Source organism: Sinohyriopsis cumingii, chromosome 15 (genome assembly GCF_028554795.1).
Source record: "Sinohyriopsis cumingii isolate HCF-2022 chromosome 15, ASM2855479v2, whole genome shotgun sequence".
NCBI lineage: Eukaryota > Metazoa > Mollusca > Bivalvia > Unionida > Unionidae > Sinohyriopsis > Sinohyriopsis cumingii.
The window spans coordinates 87,157,588-87,183,273 of record NC_142975.1 but is presented as its reverse complement, the minus strand read 5'-3'; the positions used below and the strand labels follow the sequence as shown (position 1 = coordinate 87,183,273).

The 25,686-nt window shown below is 34.7% G+C and overlaps 1 protein-coding gene across 1 annotated transcript in view; it reads left to right on the top strand.

Moving 5' to 3' along the window:
- Positions 1-25,686, top strand: part of LOC149782249 (uncharacterized) — a 665,894-nt gene that overhangs the window by 72,114 nt on the left and 568,094 nt on the right. Inside the window, exons 19-28 of the mRNA XM_089935099.1 lie at positions 2,216-2,382; positions 7,640-7,826; positions 8,348-8,515; positions 10,997-11,173; positions 12,066-12,213; positions 14,918-15,007; positions 18,323-18,474; positions 21,235-21,373; positions 21,809-22,018; positions 24,065-24,140. Of these exons, the coding sequence (XP_089791225.1) occupies positions 2,216-2,382; positions 7,640-7,826; positions 8,348-8,515; positions 10,997-11,173; positions 12,066-12,213; positions 14,918-15,007; positions 18,323-18,474; positions 21,235-21,373; positions 21,809-22,018; positions 24,065-24,140 (1,514 nt within the window). The remainder of the gene's footprint in view (positions 1-2,215; positions 2,383-7,639; positions 7,827-8,347; positions 8,516-10,996; positions 11,174-12,065; positions 12,214-14,917; positions 15,008-18,322; positions 18,475-21,234; positions 21,374-21,808; positions 22,019-24,064; positions 24,141-25,686) is intronic.

Here is a 25,686-nt window from a genome sequence, read left to right as displayed (position 1 = left end):
TTAAACCTCTGTTGAAAATATAAAAAATCACAAAGACGTACACACACAATGTTTGTTGAAGAATCTTGGAGAAATGTTATTAATGGTTTTCAGAGGTTGGGTGTCTTGAAAATAAAAGTAATTTATCCAAAAAAGCCAACAACTTCATTAGTAAAAGCTCTTCATTGGCAGTCATTCCCAATGCAGTTAAGAAATTAAACAGCTCTATTATCTCCCATGGGTTTTCTCCATGTCCAAAGTGGATGGCATCCCCTCCTTGATTTTTTTAATTGCCTTGGTAACTTGTGCCATCACAGATCCCATTGTGTGCAGTTTAATGAGGGATAGCTGTAGTTTGCGCTGTGAGCATTATATTAAGCATTGTCATCAATAGCAACCTTTGCCTCCCCCAAATGACATTTGCTGTAAATTTTACTCTCAGACCTTGCTAAATCCATAGATAATTCCTACAATAAAAGGTTTGAAATCCATCTTTGAATTGGGAATGTTATTGCAGAATTAAAGTATTTTTCTTGAATTTTTAACACATATCCTTTTGGTTTCAATCATAACCCTCATATCCCTCATTACCCATAATTGTTTACACAATTTATTTTCATCAGATTAAAAAATGAATATTATAAGTGTAGAAAGATCCCAGTTTGATACATTGGTCCATGACAATTGAAATATCTTTCTTTTTACTTGGAGTTTGTGGACTTTTGTTTGTGTCTAATGCATGCCCACTGTTTTTATCATTTAAATCATAAACCTCACATGTCCTTCAATAGTAACCTAAACCTTCTTTTAAAACTGTGAGTGATTCCTTCCTTCTGGAACATTCCCTCTCCAGCATCAGAAAGTAGGTGAAATTCATGCTTTGTTAGTTGAAAAGGTTCATTTTTGGTCATTGTTAGCTATGATTTAGTCTTGCCAAGGTGAGTTTCTGGATAAAAATCAGGTACCTTTGGTAGCTCCTGTTCATATGGAAATCCCCAATATCATTTGTATTCTCTGCTGAGGATAATCAAGACATAGTCCTTTGCCTGGGTGGAGCTTTACGTTTCTATCATTTTAAATCAAAAGAGAAGAAAGGATCATCCATTTTTTTTCTCCCTCATGAATGTACATCTGATATTTTGACATCTACTATCTTAAGGTGGATTGTGTGGACTCATGAAAGAGCTTATCAGTTTTTCTAAATTTTTCCAAGAAAATCAAACCTCATGATGCTGGGCTATTGTTGCATCTTGGGCTTTTTTCAATCAGGTTTCTTTGGATGATGTCAGGAAAGCTGCCTGCTGACAATGTGACTACACTCTATCATCATTTGACCTTTGATCAGTGTCACACCAGAGTGAGGGCATTTTGTTGTAGGTACAACTGTATCAGCCCAATAAGTTTTAAAGTCATCCTCCAGTTTAAAGTGTCTTTCTGACAAAAATGATAAGTTCACTTGGAAGCTGATCTTGGGCCATCAGCCTTCCATGGGTTTGGTACACTCAGCAATGCAGTAATAGCTGGTAGTATGTTACTGATGTTAATGGTACTAACAGCTGCCTCGCTTGGCGCTCAGCATTAAGAGGTTAGTGTTAGGACTGGTCAGCCTGGTGTCAGGATAATACGACTGGGTGGGACATCATACTACATCACTGTAAACTGTCACACTGCAGACATCGTAGCAATATGACTGAAAAATTGTTAAAGCTACGTTAAAAATCCAAATATCACACACACACACACACACACACACACACACACACACACATATACACTGATGTTAATGTAGATTTGAGGTTGGGTAAACTAAGTTTAATTAGTACTTGCTATAATATCTTTTAGTCTCAATCCAAATCAAGGTTATCAAAAAAATGATCGATTTAAAATTCGTGAAGTAAGCTTAACTTTTGTTTTAAAATGTCTGCACAAAGTTGATAATACTAAATCAGCAGGACTTGATATCATAGGCCCAAGAGTTTTGAAAGCAACAGCACCTGCTGTTGCAGAAAGAAATTGCATTCATATATAATCATAGCCTAAAGATGGGTAAATTTATTTATTATTCAATTATTTGAGTTTTCATTAATTTTCATGAATATTTAGGAGCATGGAATCAGTTTTAGATGCACTGTTGAATTGTTACGAAATACAATATAAGTCCAACTTTAATCTGTTCTGTGTTAACCGATAACTACTTAAATAACTTTTTTTTATCTCTCTGTCCACCTTGCTACAGGCTGATGTAAAGAAACAGGTGATTCAGGACTTGAAGGAAATAATGGATGAGTTGTTGGAGCCATTTGACACCTTGAGAGGAATCGCTGATCCATTCATGAAATATTTCCAGCAGATTTTTAAGATTGTTAAAGACATCAAAGATGCATACAACTCCCTCAAGGAAGGGTGAGTGTTGTTGTGTTTAGTTTGCTTGATCAAAAGCCTAGTGAGTATATGTTATGGCCCTGTGTGCATAATATAGCTGTCAATACATATTTGTGAAAACTCTAGAGAAATTATTTTTGATATGTTTTTGACCAATCATGGTATGTAAATTTCATCAGGATCTCAGAGGAGTTTGATTATAAGGATATCCATGGATATTAATTAGGTGATCAAGCAGCTAAGTGGTTGAACTTGTAAACATTTTAGGCATCATATTTCTGACAAGATTTTGATCAGATTTGGCATGTAAGCTTATATTAGCATGACCTTGGATGAGTTGTATTATGAACAACATTGATCTTATAAATGATTGACTGAGCTTTTGGAAATTCTAGAAGTCTATTGATGCATACTGATGAGATGATCTTGCATTTGATTGACTGAGTTTGAGAAAAACAAAACTCTAGAGGCCATATTTCTAATCAGATTTGTGTCAGATTTCCTTTGGAAGCTAATATTATCTAGATCTCAGATGACTTTATGAGCAATATCCATACATTAATGAGGTGATCTTGCATCTGATTGGCTGAGCATGTGAACACAATGGAATTCCATATTTCTAATCAGGATTTGATGAAATCTGTCATTGAAGCATGTGTCATCAATAAGCTTACTTGAGACCAACATTCATGGATATTAAAGAGGTGATTGTGCATCAGATTGGATAAGCTTGTGAACACTCGAGACAAAATTTTTGAACAGGTTTTGGTCACACTTGTATTGCAGGCCTATATCATTAACCCTTTACCTCATGCAAGCGCCTTTGGGTGCCTTTACTCCATTCGCATGGAAGCGCCTTTTGATGCCTGCTGTAAACATCAATCATTTTAAGTGGGTTTTCGTAGCATCACCTTCGGGGAAAAAACCTATAGATACTACATTCATGTCTGCGAATGACCATTACATCAGATCACATGGTCACTGTTTATGCTCTGGTCGAAATCTGCTATTTAAAGTAACTTGGTCGTATTCTCTACTCTACAAAATGTAGGTTGCGGATTTCATTCAGTACTTATGAAGTTTTCACGATTAGAATCACAACTATGAAAGATTCAATAATTAGGTAAAGGCTCTGATACTGATGTAGGCAGCAATTAGTTTTTATAAATTATCAAATTCAGATGACTTAGTGATGTAGCTGTGGACAAAAAACTTGTAAATTTTGAGTATGAGAAATGTCAGCTACAGTTGGTCATGCGACTTCACTGACTTGATGGTGATTGAGTTCTCTCAGGATTTTAAAGCACATAAAAAATTCTTCTGTGAAAAATAATTACACAGCTATAACGATCGGACTTAAACTCTTAAATTTTTCCATACATCATAGATGTGTACCAAAAATGTAAAATGGTTAAAATTGCTGTTAAACATAACATACACTACATTGCTTAACAGTTAACAGGCAGGCCAATGTGTATGAAGTCAAATAGGTAACAGGTGTTCTGTTTATAGTGCACTGCACTGGGTAAGTTTGCTTTATGAGGTAAAGGTTAAGATCACAAATGAGTTTGATCCAGTTACAATCCATATGTAATCCATTTGTGTTCTGTTTGCATTCCATTCACATTTGCATTTTGTCAGTCATCTTGCTTTCATTTCTGGTCTCAGAACTGCATTCACATTTTACATTTATCAATTTTATTGATGGTTTCATTTCTTTTCTTTCATATTTGTTATGAAATAGAAATGCATTAAATGAAGTAGTTTTCTGTTTCCATGTATTAATGGAAGATAACTGTAGCTTTTTGTATCATGTCCTATAATCAAAGCGTGCTTTAATAAGCTGCCAATACATTTAATGCAAGACAGGATGGAAAGTTTGGCTGAATCATTATGAATGACAAATAAAAGACTGCACTGAATTTATAATGAAATGTAACTACAACTGCAGAAATACAGTTGTAAAGTCTTTTTCAGCAGATTTTATTTCTTATTTCATTTTATGCAATAAAGATTGTACAGATAAAAGTACTGGTTGTTTAGGAAAACAAACCCTTCCATATAAATATAACCATTAATTACAACTAGATAATGTCTACAACATAAAGATGATAAAATTCTGTAAAACGCAGACAGAGGTGAGATGGTAGTGATCCGTAACAGACAGCGCTTTAGACCACTCGGGGAACCCGTAAAATTCTGTAAAATAAAAGATAAAGCTAACAAAAGGTAACCAATATAACAGAATTTCGTGAACACAAATACTGTTACATTGGATTGCAGTGAAAATCAGTACTGTTATGGTCACCATCATGCATATTTTGACCAGTTGTTGTACTGACACCACTTTCAGAAGAGATGTGCACTTTTTTGCACTTTTCTCACTAGTGACTTCTCTCCATCATTTAAGTAGAGGCGATAATTAATATTTAACAGTACATTTTAAAATTAAGAAACTTAATAAAGCTAGCTCTCTCATATATATCTGAAAGTAACTTACATTCATGTAGTTACCCTGCCCCATGCACACAGATCTGTTATGAAGTACACACAGATCTGTTATGAAGTGCACACATATATGTTATGAAGTGCACACAGATCTGTTATGAAGTACACACAGATCTGTTATGAAGTGCACACAGGTATGTTATGAAGTGCACACAGATCTGTTATGAAGTGCACACAGATCTGTTATGAAGTGCCTGAGTACATCTTTATTTCTTCACAAGATATAGATATTATTTAGTATGAGAATGAACTTGACTTTATTATCGTCTTTATATTCTGGAACAGTACATGGTCAGTTAGCCTTTAACAATAATTGTTTTTGCATGTTAAGGCAGCAATCACTAAGATTGTGATTTCTCAAGTTTTAATTACCCCTCTATAAACATACGCCAGAAGAAATAAAGCATTATGTTAGAACTTGTGCATGGGGTAACTATCAGAACTTGTGCAAATTTTTTTCCACTTTATTCATCTATGAATGAATGTGATTTTGTTATTTGTTCATGTTTGTCATTATTCTCACAGCACTGAGTACCAAATCACTGGCTTTCATATTCTCATTAAAAAAGTATGTTGCACAGTCAACAGAAATAGGTATCTATGGTGCTGAGTGGTTCGAGTCTTTGGCTTGGACAGCTGCTTCCTTTGGATTTGTTGTTCTACCTGGGATTTTTTAGGTTCTTCCAACGGATACACTGTTCGTCATATACATGTGCTGAAAAATGGCATCAAAACCTGCAGTAACAACAGCAACATGAATAAAATCATGAATGCATATGTAGATTCCAATGACAAAGTATTGATAGAGAAAAACATCAGATGCATTGAGCAGAATGTAGTATAGGAGTCACTGTCATTCTCTTAATATTCTCTTTTGATTTGACTTTATGTATGCTACATTTCTTTGTTACAACTAGCAAATAATTAACTGAATTGTCACATGTTTTCAGTACTAAAAAGTAATCAAACTGCTCCTGAAGCAGTTCATGATGTGGTGCCCCTCTTTCTCTGAACTTGGAACATGCTGGCAGGGGTCATAAACAGTAAACCATGCCCATTTTATCGAGACAATGTCCACTCCATGGTGTTCATCAAATGTGACTCCACAAGAAAGTGTGGTATGCAGAGTTACTCTCTGTGAGATGAGGCAGCAACTCTGTCTGGACATTTTTAGATACAGATGAGGGTTTTTCTTAATCCTCACTACCCCTCCTCAACCTGCTGTGAAGCGTGGGAAATTGAAAAATATTGTGAGCTGTACTTTAGGAGATGAATCCTGTAAATTCACTCTTAATTGTAAGGTTACAGTTGTCCTGGATTTCATGGTTTTAAATATAAAGTCCCATTGGTACATATAGAGAATATAGGACCCCCTTTCCCATGCAATCCATTTAATATAGAATATTTCATTGTTTGACCAGGGTGTAACATGGTGATAGCCATAACAACCCACAACAGTGTAACTATCCAGAATGCCATTGATCCATTCCATTAGACTGTTCTTACTGGTTCTAAACAAGTTCAATGAAGAAATAAGTCAGCACTTTCATCAGAAGGGGTTGGAGTGAGTGAAAACAATGATATGTATAATAAGGTTATAATATTATGTAAGTCAGCACTTTTATCAGAAGGGGTCGGAGTGAGTGAAAACAATGATGTGTATAATAAGGTTATTATATTATGTAAGTCAGCACTTTTATCAGAAGGGGTCGGAGTGAGTGAAAACAATGATGTGTATTATAAAGTTATAATATTATGTAAGTCAGCACTTTCATCAGAAGGGGTCGGAGTGAGTGAAAACAATGATGTGTATAATAAGGTTATAATATTATGTAAGTCAGCACTTTCATCAGAAGGGGTCGGAGTGAGTGAAAACAATGATGTGTATAATAAGGTTATAATATTATGTAAGTCAGCACTTTTATCAGAAGGGGTCGGAGTGAGTGAAAACAATGATGTGTATTATAAGGTTATAATATTATGTAAGTCAGCACTTTCATCAGAAGGGGTCGGAGTGAGTGAAAACAATGATGTGTATAATAAAGTTATAATATTATGTAAGTCAGCACTTTTATCAGAAGGGGTCGGAGTGAGTGAAAACAATGATGTGTATAATAAGGTTATAATATTATGTAAGTCAGCACTTTTATCAGAAGGGGTCGGAGTGAGTGAAAACAATGATGTGTATAATAAAGTTATAATATTATGTAAGTCAGCACTTTCATCAGAAGGGGTCGGAGTGAGTGAAAACAATGATGTGTATAATAAGGTTATAATATTATGTAAGTCAGCACTTTCATCAGAAGGGGTCGGAGTGAGTGAAAACAATGATGCATATAATAAGGTTATAATATTATGTAAGTCAGCACTTTCATCAGAAGGGGTCGGAGTGAGTGAAAACAATGATGTGTATAATAAGGTTATAATATTATGTAAGTCAGCACTTTTATCAGAAGGGGTCGGAGTGAGTGAAAACAATGATGTGTATTATAAAGTTATAATATTATGTAAGTCAGCACTTTTATCAGAAGGGGTTGGAGTGAGTGAAAACAATGATGTGTATAATAAGGTTATAATATTATGTTTCCAGGTTATTAAGGACTTACAATGCACTTTAATGTGACTTGTTTAACATCTAACAACTCATTTGTTTTTCAACTCTATTTTTAAAGGATACATCAGTGTACATTTTATTAATTTAAAAAGTCATCTCCACGAACATTTATGCAGGGCTTCCATTTTCAATCCTTGTCATATTTTTGTATCATAGATATCGTTTGGCAAGGTCCCTGATTGATCAGGTGTTTGGCTACACGGCCCACAGGCTTTTCCCAAGAACAACGAGATTGGCTGATGGCAACTGCCAGGGCTCTGGGTTTTATCCAGCTTCCCTCAAGTCTGGGGACCCTGAGTACGCTGATGAGGGTGTGGACCTATTGATTGACCAGGATCAGAACGTAAGTGACAAGTTCTTAGCCACTTAAAGAAGACAAAAAAATGACGATGTTAATAAAATAAAGATTATGAATATATAAAAATACTTTATTTTTTAATTTTGCCCCAAAACGGTAGGCATTGTTTTTGAGAATTTTAGATATGGAATTTTTTTTTCATGTTGCTAATTAGGTTTTAAAAGTATGCATCAGTAGAACCAGCAAAATGGATAATTGCTGATATCAAAGTAATTCTAAAATAGAAAAATCTGTGATCCCAGTGCTAGCAGAGTTTAGAAAATTTATCAGTTGTCCAAAATGCATAAATTTCAATCAGCCATGGTGCTGTGTTGTTTTCTTTATTAGACTTCTATTTAGTTTGCTAGTTTTTATCATTATATACTGAACAGAGACATTTTATAATTAATTTTACAAACATGTTTTTCTAACATTGTTTTGATGGGCATATTGATATTGGATTCTTGAGACAAGACTGTAAGTTGATTTACAGTTGTTGTTTTGCAATTTTCTACTTTTTCTGTTAGGTTGTAGCCCCATTTCCAGGATCCATCATGCTGCCAGAAGATGGGATAAATGAAGTTTTGATTGTTGTCAGTGGTGGTTCATTAGGGGGATCAACACTGGTCATTACGAATGTGGAGCCAAACAGCACCATCCTGAAGCAATCAGACCCACTGTATATTGAAAATCAGGTAGACATGTTTTGATTTTTTTTTACAGGAGATCACCATAAACAATGTTGATTCCTTGCATTAAGCTTTTGAAAGTTTTAAACTGGTGGGTTATACTGATAAGCTTACTGAGGCATGTGAGACACTGTCTTACATGGAGTTTGATTTAATTCACCTGGCCATAAGGCCATTTAGGATTATGGTATGATCCTGTCAACAGTTAGCATCAGTTAGGATTATTGTATGATCCTGTCAACAGTTAACATCAATTAGGATTATGGTATGATCCTGTCAACAGTTAGCATCAGTTATGGTTATGGTATGATCCTGTCAACAGTTAGCATCACTTAGGATTATGGTATGATCCTGTCAACAGTTAGCATCAGTTAGGATTAAGGTATCATCCTGTTAACAGTTAACATCAGTTAGGATTATGGTATGATCCATTCAACAGTTAGCATCAATTAGGATTATGGTATGATCCTGTCAACAGTTAGCATCAGTTAGGATTAAGGAATGATCCTGTTAACAATTAACATCAATTACGATTATGGTATGATCCATTCAACAATTAGCATCAATTAGGATTATAGTATGATCCTGTCAACAGTTAGCATCACTTAGGATTATGGTATGATCCTGTTAACAGTTAACATCAATTAGGATTATGGTATGATCCTGTCAACAGTTAGCATCAACTGTGTTCTGCCCACTCATATTAACAGTGTCCAGTCTGGGAAACATAGCTGTGAGGAGGTTGGTATGACTGCTGTAAACAAAGATGTCACAGATTTGAGCAATTTGCTGTTAGATTTGACACCAACAAAATTACAACACTGTGAATCACTTTAAATTTGAGGGGTGTCAGTTTTTTATATTTTTGTAGGTAACCTTGACTATGAATTAAAAGTCGGAACAAGATAGGAACCAAGATGATATTCAAAGTGACCCCCCATATCCTTTACTGTATGTAATGGTGTGATGTGATGTGATTTTGATTTTTAACGTAGCTTTAACAATTTTTCAGTCATATCGCTACGATGTCTGCAATGTGCCAGTTTATAGTGATGTCTAGCACTGGGGCATCATGCTGCAGACTTGTAGCATGATGTCCCACCCAGTCATATTATCCTGACACCAGGCGGACCAGTCCTAACACTAACCTCTTAATGCTGAATGCCAAGCGAGGCAGCTGTTAGTACCAATTTTGTAAGTCTCTGGTATGACTCGGCTGGGGATCGAACCCACGACCTCCCGCATCCGAGGCGGACGCTCTAACCACTAGGCCACCAGAGCGGTTGTGTATGTAATGGTAAAGAATCACTTGTTTATTTAATACCAATGGTATTTATATTGCTTATAGTGCTAAACGATATGTATAATTGATACATTTATGAAAAAAGTGAGGTTGTTGATTGATCACATTTTAATTTGCAGTTTCATAAATTTTAAACTTTAAAGCTCTGTATAATGACCCTCATGTTATTCTAATAAATGCACTATTAAACCTGATTTGTGTAGTTTTTACTTCTCAAAGCACTTTTTGTATTCAGTCATAATAATTAATACTCGTTAAAAATGTATGCAATCCAATGAAATTTGGAAACATGAAAATGTGAAAACAATAAACTCCAGATAAAATGTCAAATACAGCTCACAAATGTCATGACAAGAACAGTTAAATAAAAATGTTATGTTTCGCTGAGTATATTTTTACATGCGGGACTTGCAACTAATTTGCAGGAGTTCTCGTGCATCACCAAGTGTGCACATTTGTTCAAATTTTGCATGATTCACACAAATGCACACCCTGACAGCATCTGTGTTTAAGCACTTTACATATCAATTAATAACTTTTGCATGAAGATTCTGTGTTGCATTGCTAGTACTTCCTGTCTGTCACACAGCTACACAATTCCTGATTTGTAGTTATTATTTAACCTGGACTGGAACTAGCAGTGATTTCATTGTAACATATGTCACTGTGTGACACACCAGTAGTGTAGCTTTCAAATCGATCAAAGTAGACCAGATACAATTCATTGTAGAAATTTTTGCATAAAAGTGGTTATTAAATTATGAGTAAAGTACTTCCTTGTGTATATGAACATGGAATTGGGGGGGGGGGGGCAGGTTACAAACCATGTCACTTTTATGTTAATTTGCAGACACCAAACGAGTATTCTAAATGGATTAGTTTGTTTTAACTAAGAAAAAAGAGTGCTCAGGACTGCAAGTACTGTCTGTGATGAATTTTATATTTATAGAATAATAAGTCAAACTAATAATAATTTATTCATGGCTGCTGAAGACTAAAATAACTTATGGTAAGTATTGTTTTGTATTGATTCTCCATCTCCTGTATCAATATCTGTATCATTACAGCAAAAGTATTAATGCATCGTTATATTGATGAATTGTTTTACCCATATGAAATCAAGAGAGAAATAACTTGCATACATTTGTCGTATTTGTTAAGTCCATCAGTTTGTCAACTTTCAGGTGGCAGCTGGCCAAGTGATTGGAATAGCTACACAGTCTCCCTGCTCACAGAACCACATACACTTTGCTATTAGGGTTGATGAAGGTACTATGGACCCAACTCGCTTCCTTGAGTCACGTAAAATGATCCTGCCAGAGTGGAGACAGAAATGTGATGACTACAGATTAGTTTGGAAGGTATAATTTCCACTGTACCTATTGCAGTTTGATTCAGTTTAAAGCCTTAATTACTTTTACATTTTTAACATATAGATGTCTTTTCTACATTATCAGATAACAATCATCTGTAGTTATCACTGCCGACTGGTGGTGGTGGTGGTTTGCATTGTAATTATTGCTAATGTCAAAACTGTTAAAAAGCCATATATCACACAGGTCAGACATAGCCCCGTAGAACCCTTGATAAATAGCCATATATCACACATTTCAGACATTGCCCCGTTGAACCCTTGATAAATAGCCATATATCACACAGGTCAGACATTGCCCTGTAGAACCCTTGAACAGTGATCTATAATAGTTTTGGAAGCTGAATTGGGTGGTAATGTTGTTAACTTTTAAATGTTTAATTATATTCAGTAATGAATGTTTTGTAGAACCCTGTTTGACTTTGAGATCACTTTTGCATCTATGTGTATCTGTCTATACATCCATAAATACACTGGTCCACACCCTAAATTAACTTCAATGTTTATAGTTTTTACATTTCTATTATCAATGCCAATTTATCTCACCCTTTGCAAATTTGGTATATAGCTTCAGTATGTATATAAATTTACTTCACTCAGTGAATGTCCTCATTATCAAAACTGATGTGTGCTTGGATACAGGGCATGGGCAACATATTGTGTTGAATAAAAGAAACCTATTCATCTCTTGCATAATTGAGTAATCTTCAGAAGGAAGTTATCTATATTTTTGTGTTGAAATACCTTATATAATGAAACATTTTTTAATGATTTGTGTTAATTTAATTAGATGAGACAAAATACAGACACATTTTTTTTGGGGAGTGCATGATTTTAATCTTTACACAATAACTGTGAAAAACGTGGATTATATTTTTCAGTTCAAGACGATAGCAGAGGGTTTCATTGTGGGCCTGGGTGGCACTCAGGCTGAAGACACATCCCCAGATGTGGAAAACGACACCCCTCCAGAAGTTGCTCACTTAGATGTTTCTGCAGATCCATCAAAAGATTTGGAAACTTTGAGGAGTAACTTGTTTTTAAAAATTTTTTTATGTTGTTTTAAGTTTTGCTTGATTGTTCTATAAAATCACATTTGGCTATCTCCTACAGTAGTGAATCTTTCAAAGGTTTGTATGGGTTGTTAGGTAATTGAAAATATAACCAAACAGAAATATCTTAGGCCCAAATGAATTAATAGTGAGACCTCTCTAGTCTGATTATTCTTTGGACTAGAAAAATGTGTTCATCATGGAAATATAGCTGGTTTTGAAACGTAATGGACGTCATAATTGAAAGATGTTAGAGTGAGCAAATTTTATGAAATTCAAATTTTTAGCCTAATGCTTAGATCATGTATTGACTGGTGAGTTTAAATATCGATATCATTATAAAAAAAAAATTTTTCTGTATCTTTGCTAATTTATAGTTTCACTGTAGTTATTACAGTTGATAATAATATACCCAATAAATTATGTTTATAAAAATTGCACAGCACATTTACTCTTTAATTCATCTTCGGTTCAAACTTTTTGCCTCATTTGTGATAGCTTATAACAAGACATAGGTATCGTATTTCCAGTGGCCACAGTATCATTGTCTTCATCATCGTTAGGGTTAAGGTTTTGTGATACATGTTTTTATCATGCATTTCATAATGAGTTTTCGGAATATATCATGGGGGAAAATCGATATTGCCACAGTGACTATACCACTTTTAGTACCACAGTGGTGATATCACTTTTGGAACTACTTTCTTTTCCCTTTGAGGAAATACATTTGCCTTTATATGTGTTATTCAGACTTGTATCTCCATATTAATGCCTATTACATTTTTTCTTCTGTTCCCTCCCTCCCTCCCTCCCTCCCTCTTTCTCTCTTTCGCTTTCTTTCTCTCAGGATGAACAGATTTTGAAATATGTCAGAACTGTGGTAGTGCATACATTTATGTAATCAGTGGGGAAGTGCTGTGGTCAAATGCCCAGAAAATGAACTCCACCAAAATAAGTAGGCTTCAGGTGTTATTTGAAAAAAAATCAGTTTTCCATAATAATCATGCAGATTGTCAGTGACCGGAACATTAACCTGTTCCTATTTGATATTCACTGTTACCCATACAGTATCATATAGATGTTATTCTCTTCTATGCATAATGAAATTGTTTAATTCGTAAAAACAACAATCATCATGTTTGCAAATGATATAAAAAAATTGTGGATAAGTGAATGTTGATTTAAATTAAGTGTTTGTAGTATCTATTATCAAACTGGACTGCAAACTTGCCAAGGCCAGACAATTTATGCTTGAATATAGATATAAAGAAAATAAAGAAACAAAATCCTTATAGGTATACCTACAATCATTAAATTTTTTAGTTTAAAGTTTTTATTCTCTGAAATCTGTTGGATGCAACCTTTGTTATGTATCTACAAAACCCTGACCCCAGCAAAGGTCACTGTACCAATCCACACAAGAAATGCATTAACAAAAAAAAGATAACTTTATTTGCACATGAAATGAGTCATTCATTTGACAAAATGCACAATTTGAAGTATTACATGCATGAACAAAATTTATAAAAGGATGCTATCATAAATGTATTTTAAAATTTTGGAACTTATTTTTATTGATGTAATAATGCAGCTATTAATTATATTGGCACCAAACTTATAAAAATATCACTGCAAATCAATGGATTTAGCCTTAGAAAGTATATAATAAAAAGAAAATCTGTTCTTTTTAAATTTTAGACCTGAGGAGATATTTCACTTGTGAAGTGGAAATATTTTGCGTTGTCAGTCATGAAAATACAGTGATTTCATTTTACTCCGGAAATATTTCATTACATCTACAACAATTTTTTACATATTCACATTGCATTACAGTTTGCATAATAACACAGTTCATGGGCAGAATGTAGTTGTTGGTGAAACGTGTTAAGATCAATGTGCAAGGAACTTAGTTAATTCATTCAGTGATTTACAATTTCTAACCGCACACTGAGTAGAGTGCCCCAAACATCGTTTTTGTCTGCATATTTCTCGCTTAACAGAAGTTTTCAATATAATAAACGGACATGCTCAAGATCCATTTCCATTTCCTGGACAAGTCGATTTCCAGCAAAGGGGTGTGTGCATGACTACCAATGTACATACATATGTTGTCTGCTTCCGAAATTTACAATGTTGAATCAAGCAAAGGAAAAGAATGACAATAACAGATTTGCCTTTCACATGGATTTAACAAGTGGTTTAATTTCTGTGTTCATGTGTGCAAAGAGATATAATACGAAATTCTCGACATAATGGTAATTTACGGAATTATCTGTCAGTTACCGAATAGGATCAACTATGTCATTATGTTGTCTGATAGAAATAAACTAGCCCATAGTGTATGCAGTATGGTGCCATGTTAGTATGGAAAGTCAGTTAAGCATGAAAGGTGCAAGGGATGCCTGTATTAGTGCCATTCTGGTCACAGTCAGGTTAGAAATTACAAATCTGTGATTCTGTTGACTTAGTTCTGTGCACTTTTTATCACATTAAACGTTTTTGTAATTGATATCGGTAGGGGGTACAAACAAACGGGGATGTATAGTCAGAGTATAGGACCCCTGCTTTATCTAGAACTTTGTCCTTTAATTGCATCATAATCTTGGAGGTGTCTTTGTATGGACACACCTAGTTTTGTAAGTCTCTGAGATATTGCTAACATGTCCTCTTTTTTTTTCCAGAAACAAATAAATTGTTTTCCAAAGTGAAGAGCATTGGTAGGTCTCGGTCTGGGCGCCTTGGGAAACGCACTGCAGTTCGGAGCATATTAGGTAGGCTGTCCCTTATTTTAACACATCTAAATGTTACATGCTTTCTGATTGCAGGATCCATTTAAACTTTTCTTCTACTTCTTAAAAAAACTGTACATTCAGTTATCACCAGAATTCTGTTGTCAAAGTAGGTCTGACACAGAGTATGAAATTGCAGCATTTAATGCAGATTTTGCAGAAATCATGAAGAAATTGAATGTAGGAACATTTCACATCATATCTGCAGGTACTATTGTATGACTCTTGTTAAATCATCTAGAAACTACTATTTTGATGGGATATAATTTTTAATGGGAGTTTTCTGAGTGGACACAAGTAGGGAGATGAATACTTCAGCACCAGGATCTTAGAATGTTACTTAGAATATGGTTTTCAATGTAAAAAGCAGGATGTATTAACAAGAAACCAGTCAGTTAGATGAAATTTGTGAAAAATGGAAACAGATGAAAAGAAAAGAAAGATGCCAACAGGTGATGAAGAAACCTAATGGTTATGGTTACTGGTTTGCTGAAATGTGCAAGGAATTCTGGGCATCAGCTTTGGAGAAATGGATACATATTTAATATCATGTGACATAAATTTTTACTGACTATGCAGGTATGACTCGACAGGAAGTTTGATTTTTTTTCAAAGGATGTATTACCCATTCCATACATGATGCTTAAACTCTGATAAATTGGCACTAGGGTTCTTGATAAGCATACTCTCAGTTGGCAACTCTGTATTTTGAACACATCCTCGTATTTAGCTCTGTTGGTCATATACCATAAGAGCTTATTGGGTGGTCTTTTCTCTGTCATCCTTGTGTCCTTAAGCATAAGTTTTTGATTGCCAGTTCTGCCTAAACTACTTGGAGGATTGCCATGAAATTTTGCACTCTCATTAAGCCTAGGTTTAGTTGGTCCTACTTAAAAATGATGCATCTTAGATATCATATATGTGTTGCATATCGACATGAGGTTTTCACCTGAAGACTTTTATAATGTCTAATTGATCCTAAATGAAAATTTTGCAGATCTGATAGTCGGTATGATCTCCATTTTTAACATCTTGTTATGACTACTCCTCCTAAGTGGAATGTCATATCTTCAGCGATTTTTGCTAGAAGACTTCTTATAATGTTAAGTTTGTCCAGTATGAAAAGTGTACCAGTCTGATGCCCATTATGGTCACCATGGTAACAGTCTTTATAATCTTGTTATCACTATACAAACTTCCTGAATGGAAAGTCATGTTGACATGGGTTTCTCAATTAAAGACTTTTTGTAATGGACTTAGTATTATGTCATGCTGATATATATCTTAAATTTGTTTTTGGCAATATGTTTTTAATACTAATTTACATGTCTAGACAAAGTTTGGCGGGGAGGTTGTAAGGTTTGTGTTTACGAGTTTCATGACATCTTATGGTAATAATTATAAGACACACTGTGGCTTAACACTTTAAAACATCACATACTAACATGAATAATTGTGGTAAAATCATTAACTCATTGAATAGTGCATTATGCCACGTGCTACAAATAACCTGTGGTGTATTGAATTTTATACCTTACATATATAATAACTACTTTTTGTTGTTGTTCTTGTTGTTGTTGTGGGGTTTAACGCCATTTTTCAGCACACGATAGGCTATGCATGGCAGCCATTATTAATGGTGGAGGAAGAACCTGGGAAAACCACAGGAAGAACCAACGACCCACAAGAAGCTACAGGCAAGCTTTCTCACATACCCACATTGGCCGAATCCTAGACTTGAACCCACGCAGACAGAGGTGAGATGGCAGTGATCTGTAATGGAGAGCACTTTAGACCACTCGGCCACTTGGGGCCCCAATACTTTTTGTAAGATTCTGTATGTATCCATGTTATAGAGTACAATATATGTTAAATCGTACAGTATTTGACTTGCTGCAAGCATGTTTATTATAATGTAAATGTATAAGATGAAATTATTTAGATCTTAAATTTCATTACATGTACCACTTATTTATGATCCTCTATACATCTTAATACATATGATAGAAACAGGACATCAGATTGGTAGATTTTGAAAATTTGATCACTTTAATGGCTTCTAAACTTGCAAATTTTTCATGAACATAAATTATATGTGTTTTAAAAGGATTGAAAAGAAAAATGCATTTTTGGTCACCTTGTATTTTCAGTCAAGACACAGAACGTTGGAATCCCACACATATTTTCACTTTTCTACCCAAGATTTGGGCTGTGACTTGAGTGACCGTGTGCTTTGTCTTTATATATTGAGATGAAAATTTGTGTGCTGTCTCTGATTCTGGAGCTTAACTTTAACCAGTTTAGTAACATGACCTGCAGTGAGGAATGTTAAATTGTGTTCTGCCACAAAATTTGCAAATAAAGTTTCTGAAGGCCAATTTATCCACTTTTGATCCAACCTCAGATGAGGCTTTCGGAGTGAGTGTGCTTGTTCAGAAGGATCATTGCCTCTATGTGATGGTGTCAGCATATGCATGGTGATACCATTCTTCCTCCACTTTGCATGAAGCACATAATGCAAACTCAGAACCTTTCCTACTTGTCTGAAAACACTTGAACTCTGATTTCGAAGCACTGCTGAACTTGAAATTTTACTTAGCTAGTAGTTGTTTAACATTGTAATATAGTGCATGGTTCAGAATTTTGACATCAATGGACCAAAAGAAAGATAAATACTGCCGTTAAATATTTCTCTTACAAAGTTAAGCTACTTATGAAAGTGCAGTTGCCAAAATAGTTTTTGGGATGGTCTTCCATTTTATCTTGTCTCCACCAAAGGTCAGACAAATTTTAGTCAAAGACTAAAATGTCATTTTAGACTACCTTTGAATGCTTTAGTGTAACAACTCATAAAACATCATCACAATAGGGTGGTCAGTTTACAGTTTGTTTTGTATACATGTTAGCAATTGTTCACATTTCAGCATGCATCATTGTACCAGTCATTGCATTGGTGGAACAGTTCTGGTCCCTTGTAGACTGGTTCTAGTTGGTTTCTATAATGTGTGGACAGAATGCATAAGATTATCTTTTTCTTCTTTTTCCTCTTTTTACCTATCATTAATCTTTTGATATTTAAAGCCAGTAGATTTCCGCTATAAGACAAACTGGTGTGTGCAGGATCACATCTATGTATCTATCGTTTGAATAAGAAAGTAGAGAACATTATTATTACTCTGCAGTTAAATGACCCTTTAGTAATATGATCTAAACAACAGTAAAATATGACTATTGTATAAAGACTAGCAGAACTTACAACTGGAAACTAATTATGTACTATTTTCTGAATAATTTCAGGAGGCATTTCAACTTTGGTTGACAGTATTGGAGCTTTCCTGAGCAAATTCTCCATAAAACGCCTGAAGCTTGGTCAAATTATTGAATTTTTGGATAACCTGGGCATGGTAGAAAGCAAGAATAAAATGGCTGAAGTGATGATTATGGTCAAGGTAACAATTTGGTTTAGTTAAAGGTCACCGGCCATACTCCAACATTTTCCTATTTATATCAGATTTGCATTACATGATTAAAAATAGTTAAACTTGCACCAAAAAAACAAACAAATTATCAAGTGTAAAGAAGAAATAATAATTTAATTACTCTAAATAGAAGTATACAACGCTGTTACATCCCCTTAGTTATGATTTCCCACCTATAGAGGACGCAATCTGAAATAACGTACATTTATCCCTACAAGACGAAGTACATGCTTCTTGTTGTCGAAAAATAAAACTATAAACTATAGATAGGGAATATTTTAGATGAAACTAATGAAAACTAGCTTACTGTTCAGCCGTATATCGGTATGCGTGCACGGTGCACTAGATTGTGTCGTTTTGAAAACTTCCATTGTTTCAATTTATTTTGAAAATTCCTGTTAATACAGGTAAAAAGAATCAATGCTGGCTTCCCTGTGTCGGCAGACTTTATTTAAAAAAAATATGAAAGAAATCGGCACACTTTAAGAATACAAAGAAACCAAACTTGACTTCCTTTTGTTGGCCGATTTCAGAAGAAAAAATCGACACACTAAAAAGATACCAAAGTCACGTTTCCGGAGTTGGTTTGCATTGTAATAAAATAACCTATGTATTTGATATCCTGTCAGTAAGTTTAAACAATGAGTTTATTGCTCCATGCCATTTGTGTTTATCACCTGGGCTTCTATTTGTTTGCCATACGTAATCATAATTGATGTTTGCAGGGCAAATATTATACACAATAATAACTTGCTTTAATAATACTTTTGTAACCCATGCTAGCAAAAAGATAATCATTTGCACTCACATTGAATGTATTTTAAAATAATGATTTTTTTTTTATTTGCGAGACACTGATTTATAGTTAACCTGGATACAATACAATCTGGGTCAGTTTGCAAGAAGTAACTTATCATGCGTAAATGGCAGGTGCCTTCAAGCAATCAGGTGATACTTTCATCTCATTTGCGATTTTGTTATTTGACATAAGCGATACACACTACACTAAGGATGCATATGCACGCTGGCATCCGCTACATAAACGGAGTTCGTGGATATATATTTTTTAAAAATAATTTTCGCATGATGAAAAAAGAAGGAATATATGATAACAATGCAAGGTTATTTTCTTTCATTTTATTTTCAAACAAGTGTATGTTTATCAATTTATTTTGTACTCTGTGTGTGTGTTTGTGTGTGTGTGTGGGGAAACAAATTAAACACAAAATTATTTCCTTTCTAATTTGTACGGAATAATGGAGCAAATATGATTGACGATATTGATCAGTAATGACAAGCTTTCAGTTTATGCGTGCAAACACTAAGAAAACTTAAAAAATAAAAACAAACAATAAAATTAACTGGTAAGAGCTTCATATCGCAGCAACTAAATACTGACAAAATGCTCAACATTATTCTCTCTCTCGTGTAATCTAGTATGTATTGTATGCAGCTGTGTTACAACGTGAAGCCTAAAATTAAGTATATTTGTTATAATATCTCATGTACAGTACCCTTAGCAAAATGTATACATATTATGTAGAATATTATCTGTTATGTATTTTTATTTTATAAATGATTATTGATAATTTGACTGGAAGACTTAAACTGAGAATGTCGTTGTGCAGATGCATATATTTGTTAGCATAAAAAGTGTATATAAATATTTTAATTAGGACAAGCAAGATATGTCAGTTTGTGTTTTCTCTCATAAATATGTACGTTATGAAGTATGATTATTTTCTTTAAAAGAATATCAAAATAGTTTGTTTAAATTTAGTTTTTTTCCTAAAACCTATCTTACATAGCATCTACTTTTTTGCTGAAGAGAAAGAATGTACAAACTATTGTTAAGTTGGCCGAAATGTATTTCGAGTTGGGCCGAATTTTCTTTGGGCCAAATTCACTATAATCCAGCATAAATGATAACAACTTTCCCATCCCTCCCCTATTCGATCCCACAGATTAAATACACTTTTTTCTGGTAAACATGGTTTTTCGGAAAAAGAAAGAACGCTTTTCCCCATCATCACTCTTTTGGTTACATCCGTATGCAACACAGTGCACCATATTGGCTGTACAAAAGCATGATCGTCCGCAATATCACATAGACATTTACGTGGGGAAATTAAGCACTTGAATGGCTAGGTTGAATAGAAGGGATAAATGTACGTCATATCTGGTTTTGGCACGCGGAATTTTACCGATTGTTTACGGAGATTGCCAAATAATTTTTTCATTTTATAAAGCGGAGTTTTAAGTCTAATTAAACATTTTTATGGTGTGCATACATAACCAATGCGTTTTGTTTATAACTATAATAATAACAACACACGTTTGTACAAAATAGGTGGCCGGTGACCTTTAAATATGCTGTAAAAATATCTTGTTTTGAAATCTAGAGAGACAATTTAATTTTAAGAAAACTTCATTCTTATGCGAAGCAGATTTAGTGAGCATATTGTATTAGGAAAATTGTAATCTTGTGTGCCACATTTACTGAAGATTTGAAAATTGTATGTTATTAAAATTATTTACTGTAGATAAATTTGATAACATAGTGGGATCTAGTAAGAGAATGTATCCTATGACTTTCATTGAATATTCATGGAATGGCCGATGACCACATTGCAGGTTAAGTTCCATGAAACTAAAATAGTAGCCAAAAATGTAAAATTTGTTTTTGGAATATCACGATAAATCAACTATTAAACCTTGGATTTACTGCAGGATATTATCGATGATGAACCTTGTATCAGCCTGTCTCAAATGACTGATGAACAGCTACAAATGGAGTTGCAGAAGCAAGGCATAGATCCCATAGGATCTAGAGACGAGTTAATAGGGAACCTCACAGCACTGGACAATAGTATGTTTGAGCACAACTTGTAGTATTTTAGTTTTATATGTACTGGGCCTCAGAACTAATGGTTATTTGAATTTAGAAGCATACCTGAGGTGTAATAAAATTCCCCATTTATAATTCATGAATGTTTTGAAATTGAATCAGATTGGTCAGCAATTACAAATTCGAAAGGAAAATAATCAGTCCAATATCATAACTGTGACACTAAATAATGACAATGAGTTCAGGAGATAATTGTTTTTTCATTTATATTACTTGACAAAATTTTTTATTTGAGTCTGAGAAAATTATTGGTGGATTTCCTGTCATAAAGATTAGTTTTACTGCTTCCACTTTAGATAGGTATGCATGAGAGATTGGACAAATTTATGCTGAGTCAGCTATTTCAGTCTGTTGAAGATTAAATACTAATTGTGTCAAATCTGATTTGTTTTTCAGGCTGCCCTCTGATGTCTCTGACAATGCCAGAGGGTTTGCGGTGCAAATTTGATGAGATGTGCTTGGGAGTTGAGTGTTGTTTCAGTGTGAAGATAGCTATGTTCCACAAATCCATGAAGTCCTTCATGCGGTTTGACCCATGTCAATTTCAGCTTGTGATGGGAGTTGATAAATGGACTCACACCATTCGCTTTGAAAACCCTCTTAATGGTAGGTTTTAAATGAATTCTCTTATTCTCTTACAAGTTTGAAATGAAATTGTCATATGTACCTTTGTTTTGTGATATTGCAATACTTAATGCATTTGTTTTATTGTTATCTCATCAGCCATAGTAGAGGGGTTTCTCTTATCACTTTGGTCTCTTTTTGTATGAACAGAATGTTTGTAAGAAACATTTGATAAAATAAAACAAATGTTGATATGAAGACTAAAGTTAATACAAGGAAGAATGATTAAATTTTGGTGCTTGCTTATTAGGGTAGTTCCATTTAAACATACATGGTACCAGGGGAAGGCAGTGTTTAAAAAATATATGCCAGGGTACTTTAATTTCATTGAGTTCATATTAAAATGATAAGAGAATTCTAAATTGTATCTTTGGGTGAGTACCCCACATCAAATGTGCCTTCACTGGGTCCCAGGTGTGTTTTATTGGAACAGCCCAAAACAACTTTTGGGGTATTGTCATGCTTAATATTACTTTTTACTATGTATATTAGTAGCTTCAGCTGTCTTGCACTCATTCTAGACCCATATAATTTGAATTTAGTCTTGCTGAAATGGACTTAAGGAATAATAGTAAAGATTACAAAAATTCAATCATTTTGGTCAAATCCAGATACTGGCTTGACTGTGTTTGATCCAGATCTGGGTATTGGAGTCAATGGAATCGGCTGGACTAAAGTTACCTCAGTGGTTTAAAGAGCACATACATTTGATGCAAAATGCCTGCATGATCAAGCTGTTGCTGACAGTATTTTCTAGAAATGGTGTTCAACAAGCAGAAACACATTGATTGCAAAAGTGACAATAAGTCTCTTAAAATAGTTAAACCAAAAGTATAGAAATATAAAGGGGAATTCAGATTCTTGAAGAAGAAAAAAACGCAGAACAGAACGATTACATCAGTTGGACATGAGTTGTTTTAAGTTGAGTATGGTGACTGGGGAGATTATTGCCATCACCATGTAAAATGGATCTATTGATGCTTTGGACAAGTGATATCCCTTTTGCCTGAGGTCTTTTGAAATAGAATTATAATATTCTCAATGGGATGGATGTTCATTCATATTTGTCATAAAATTATTTAAGCGATGAAAATACAAGAATATTCCTGGTCTAAATTTTTATATAACTTTTATATAACATGTCTAAATCTGCATTATTTGCATGTGACTGTAAAAATTCATTCTAAATATAGACTGTTTTACTCTGAAGACTCAGACCTTTTGAGTTCTTCAATGTGTAAAGAGCAGTACTGAGAGTGATGTGTCTATACGTCTGTTGAGAAAATCCCAAAAGATAATATCAGGTTTAGAGATCTAGAAAGAAGCTCTTAATCCCGATGGGTCTTTTGGAATGGTAGTTTGTGAAACTGTACTTGATGTAATTATGGTCTAAATGTACTTTAAAAACTTATTAGTTGAACATATCTGCCTTCACTTAATTATTCTCAAATCACACTTCTGAACTTATTAAATCCATGCTTTTCAAGTAGACAAAAGCAATACATAATATTTTGTTAAGCTTATTCAGAGTTCACCTAATTTAAAGAACTATATCAAGTACCTTACTGAGAAGTCTTGTTAGGATTTTGCCATTTGCTTTTTATTTCCATGCAATTGATACTCTCACTACCTATTCATAGCGCTTGGAGATGGAGTTGTCTCCCCAGAGAAAATCAGTAATTTTAGACTGGTGTGTATACAGCACAACACGCAGGATCAGTTTGTGTCTACATGCCTCCAATATATTTCCACTCTTTAATTCAGCACACATATTTCATCTTTTGTTCCCATCTAAAAATGATCTTATCAATAAAACAGTTCATGAAATACTTGAAAGACAGCAACAAAATGATAGTTGTTTGGTAATAAAAATGGTAACATGTTTAACTTTGTTGTTTTTGTCTCACTGGAAAATGCATGAAGTGAAAATTGGAAAATGATGAACCTAATATTTTATCTTCACATTCATTGTTTCTTACAAATTGTGTGTACTATGAGTCTCATCTTGTTTTTAATGTCGTATTTTAGGGTTAGAGGGTTTTCAGGATGAGGTCAAGACAGGAATCGAGCTCGACTTACTTGGTGGGATTGAAGTAGTACTAAAGTAAGTAACCACTACAAGTATTTGTTTTTCAAAAAGCTTGAGGCTATAATTAATTTGTTGCTTCTTTTGGCTTAAACAATAACATTTAGCAGATGTGTCAGGTCAGGTAATATGTTTGAAGCAGGAATATTCATGTTGAGTTAGGTGTGTTATATAACTTGGATTCTTTTTGTCTTCTCATTTAGTTGAGCGGAGTCGGATTTCTAGGGCTAACAGCTACAAAGATATGTGTACAGAATGCATACAGTCTTACACACTGATAGTGTTATTGGTTCATCCATCTTTCTATACTCCTCCCCCTTCTAATAACAATAGTCTTACAGAGTCATGTTCTTTGAAATTAGATTCAAAATGAAACAAAACCATTATGTTTATTTTGTAATGTTAGTTCTAGTTCTATCATGTCACATGTCACCTTTTTGGGTCTGATGCACTGTGAGTATACCAAAATAATAGTTTTTTTGCATTTAAATTTTTTGTCATATGATATGAATAATTATTATTTTGTGTGTGAAAAAATACAAGACTGATAGGAGTTCTGTTCTGAATCAACAGTAATGCTGGAACATATCCACATTCAGCTGCAAAAAGCAGTGATGGAATGTGCAGTGTTTTACTCTTCTTGGCATCCGTCCGTCTGCGGGAGACGATGGCGTAGCTCCAAAGTAAGCTTTTATTTATCCTTCTTTCTAGCTCTGTTTTCAGCTTGTTTTATTTTTCTCTCTTCCTCTGCGTTTTGAACTCCCTGCCTGAGAGCTAGACGCCAGCTGGAATGGTTGTTTGCACAGCTCTCCCAGTCGTTGACATTGATGATTGCCGTCTTCGTATCCTTCTTGCAGACATCTTTGTAGCGCAGATATGGTCGTCCAGTTGGTCATGCACCTTCTGCTAACTACCTATATAGCAGGTCCTTGGGAATGCGGCCTGGGTCCATTCTCTTGACATGGCCAAGCCAGCGAAGGCGCCTCTTGCTGAGAATGGAGAACATGCTGTTCATGTTGGCGCGTTCTAGAACCTCTGTGTTGAGTACTTTGTCCTGCCACTGGATGTGCAGAATGTGCCGGAGACATCTCAGGTGGAAGCTGTTGAGTTTCCTCTCGTGTCTTGCATAGGTGGTCCATGTTTCGCTGCTGTAGAGAAGTGAGCTGAGCATGCAGGCTTGGTAGACACGCAGTTTGGTCTTCTCTGTGAGGTTGGGGTTGTTCCAGACCCTCTGGTTAAGTCTGGCCATCACTGCTGCTGCCTTGGCAATCCTGCCGTTCACCTCAGAATCAATGGAGAGTGAGCTGGAGATGTTAGACCCAAGGTATGTGAAGTTCTCGACAACTTCCAAGTTGTACCCATCGATGGAGACAGAGGGAGGGGAGTCTGTGTCCTGTGCCATGACATTCGTTTTCTTCAAACTAATGGTCAGTCCAAATTCCTTACAAGCATGGGAGAGGCAGCATACCAGCTGCTGAAGTCCATTGTCTGTGTGTGATGTCAAGGCTGCATCGTCGGCGAAGAGCAATTCACAGATGAGTACCTCTGTGACTTCAGTCTTAGC